The sequence below is a fragment of the Asparagus officinalis genome, chromosome 1 (assembly GCF_001876935.1).
Source record: "Asparagus officinalis chromosome 1, Aspof.V1, whole genome shotgun sequence".
NCBI lineage: Eukaryota > Viridiplantae > Streptophyta > Magnoliopsida > Asparagales > Asparagaceae > Asparagus > Asparagus officinalis.
In genome coordinates, this window is record NC_033794.1 from 32917074 (window position 1) to 32919068 (window position 1995).

Below are 1995 nucleotides of genomic sequence, written 5' to 3' on the forward strand. Positions count from 1 at the left end.
GAAATACATGCAGATACTTCCTAAAAGATAAGAGTAAATTTGCCAAAATCAGTAGTAAAAACTTGCAGCAGATTTCTGACATAGAACATGATGTTGGAGTTACCCTAATCCAAGGGATTTGGATCCAAAGTAGTAACAATGGTCAAATATTTTACGTGACCTATGTTGTATAGTCCTTTATATTTTCGCTCAACATGAACCACAATCGATACTAAATAGTTTTATAATTAAGAAAATTCATTATTATTGTTTAATTAAAAGTAGTCGGTAGAATCCAAATTCCCGCTCAATTTTTGATTTAGCTTTCAGTGAGGACTATACGGAGCTCACGCAATTTACCAGCATCCAAACAAACATTGTATATAAGTACAAATTACAACTAAAACACTGAGATATCATGAACTAGCAAATTCTTTTTGGACCACATCACAACTCACGTGTTTGGCCACACGTTTTAGGGCCCAAATGATTTGCTACTTAGTTAACATAGTTCACCTAAATCATATATTGTACTGACCTGACTCTACGACAAAACAAATTAACAAACCCCAAGAAAAACTTAATTAAAAAAAAAAAAAAAAAGCTACAAGAGAGTAGTCTCTCTGTTTCCTCTCTGAGCACTTTCCCTCTAACTTCTAACATCGGTTTGATCGCTGTTTGACCGCACCAACGGCGACCGGGAACCTGCAAACAATCAAATTTTTTTTTAAATAATTCTTAAAAAAAAGAGAAATTCTAAAAAATAAAATAAAGAAAGAATTAATGGAAGTAGCGAGCGTCTTCTACGTACCTTTGATCAAAGAGCTCTTGCAGTGAGCAATGGCGCTCTGAATCCCATCCTCCTCAGCGAGGTCATCTCTCCCCTTCGCTGACACCTGTCCGCCGTGGAGGGAGGTCAACCGCGCAGCAGCCTGCCCGACGAACGCCGACTTGCTCTTCAGCAGATGCTTCCGTTAGCGACGCATCGACAGTCGGTGTAGCTTACGCGATGCCAACTACTCAGTTTCGAGGCCATTTCGGGGCCTGATCTTGTTGATGTACTTCTGGACCGTCTCTTTCGAGAGTTTGACCTTATCCTCGACCAGGTCGTCATCAGATCTCCGCGTCTTTAGCGGGTTCCTGAAGAGAGAGACGATCGGGACCTCCTCTACTTTGAAATTGACGAAGGATTTGGTGTTCTTGTTTTGATTTTGAGCGGACTTAGGTTTCCTGAGGCGGAGCATGAAGACGCGAAATCTAGTAGCGGATTTGAGAAGAGAGACGGAGAATTGAGAGGATTTGGGATCGGAATCTTCGAGAGGTATGAGATCTCCGTTGAAGAAGAGATGATCGGAGGGCGACAGAGAAACGCTCAGCTCCGAAGACGACGTCGGCGATGCTGCTTCTTCGCCGGATTCCGACGAGGTATCGTCGAGGTTCTCTACAGCATTTTCGTCCTGGCCGTCGGCGGTGTATTCGACGCTAAAGTCGAGATCGAAGAAGGACCCGTCGTCGTCGTCGTCGTCGGAGGAGGAGGAGGAGGAGTCCGTTGACGAACGGAGAGCTGAGGTGGCGAAATTGGTGCTGCTGCAGTCGCGGTTTGATTTCCAGTATCTGAGGAGGCTGAAGGTTTCCATGGTGGGGAGAGCCAGAGGTATGAACTTTTTAACGGGCGCGCGCAGACACACTCTCTCTCGTTGATCTTTTCCGATTAGTTTTTAAATAAACTTTTATTTTTGGTGGAGATTAAAGTTGGAGGTACCGTATTGATTTCGGGTGCAGAATGTAGTCATTAAGACTCAGAAGGTGACAAAGCTTTTTGCACAGAGAGAGGACGGAGAGAGAGAGAGCGTTGAAAACTGCATGAGTGAAGAAAAGAGCGCACGGTGAGCTTTTATAGCCGCTTGATTTTCATTTGAGTGTATGTCATGGGATCCTCTACGTTCTTGTGATCGTAAAAGATGCCTACAACCCCTCTATAATAGGTTTCTCTTATATTTTATTAACTAGAGTCTT

The 1995-nt window shown here is 43.5% G+C and overlaps 1 protein-coding gene across 1 annotated transcript; it reads right to left on the reverse strand.

The window, feature by feature from the left end:
• LOC109833050 (probable membrane-associated kinase regulator 2) lies at positions 629–1995 on the reverse strand. Its single transcript, XM_020400595.1, has 3 exons — positions 1000–1995; positions 791–933; positions 629–684 (listed from the first exon to the last, which is right to left on the reverse strand). Exons 1-3 carry the CDS (start codon positions 1614–1616, stop codon positions 629–631), a joined length of 816 nt encoding a protein of 271 aa, XP_020256184.1. The 5' UTR covers positions 1617–1995.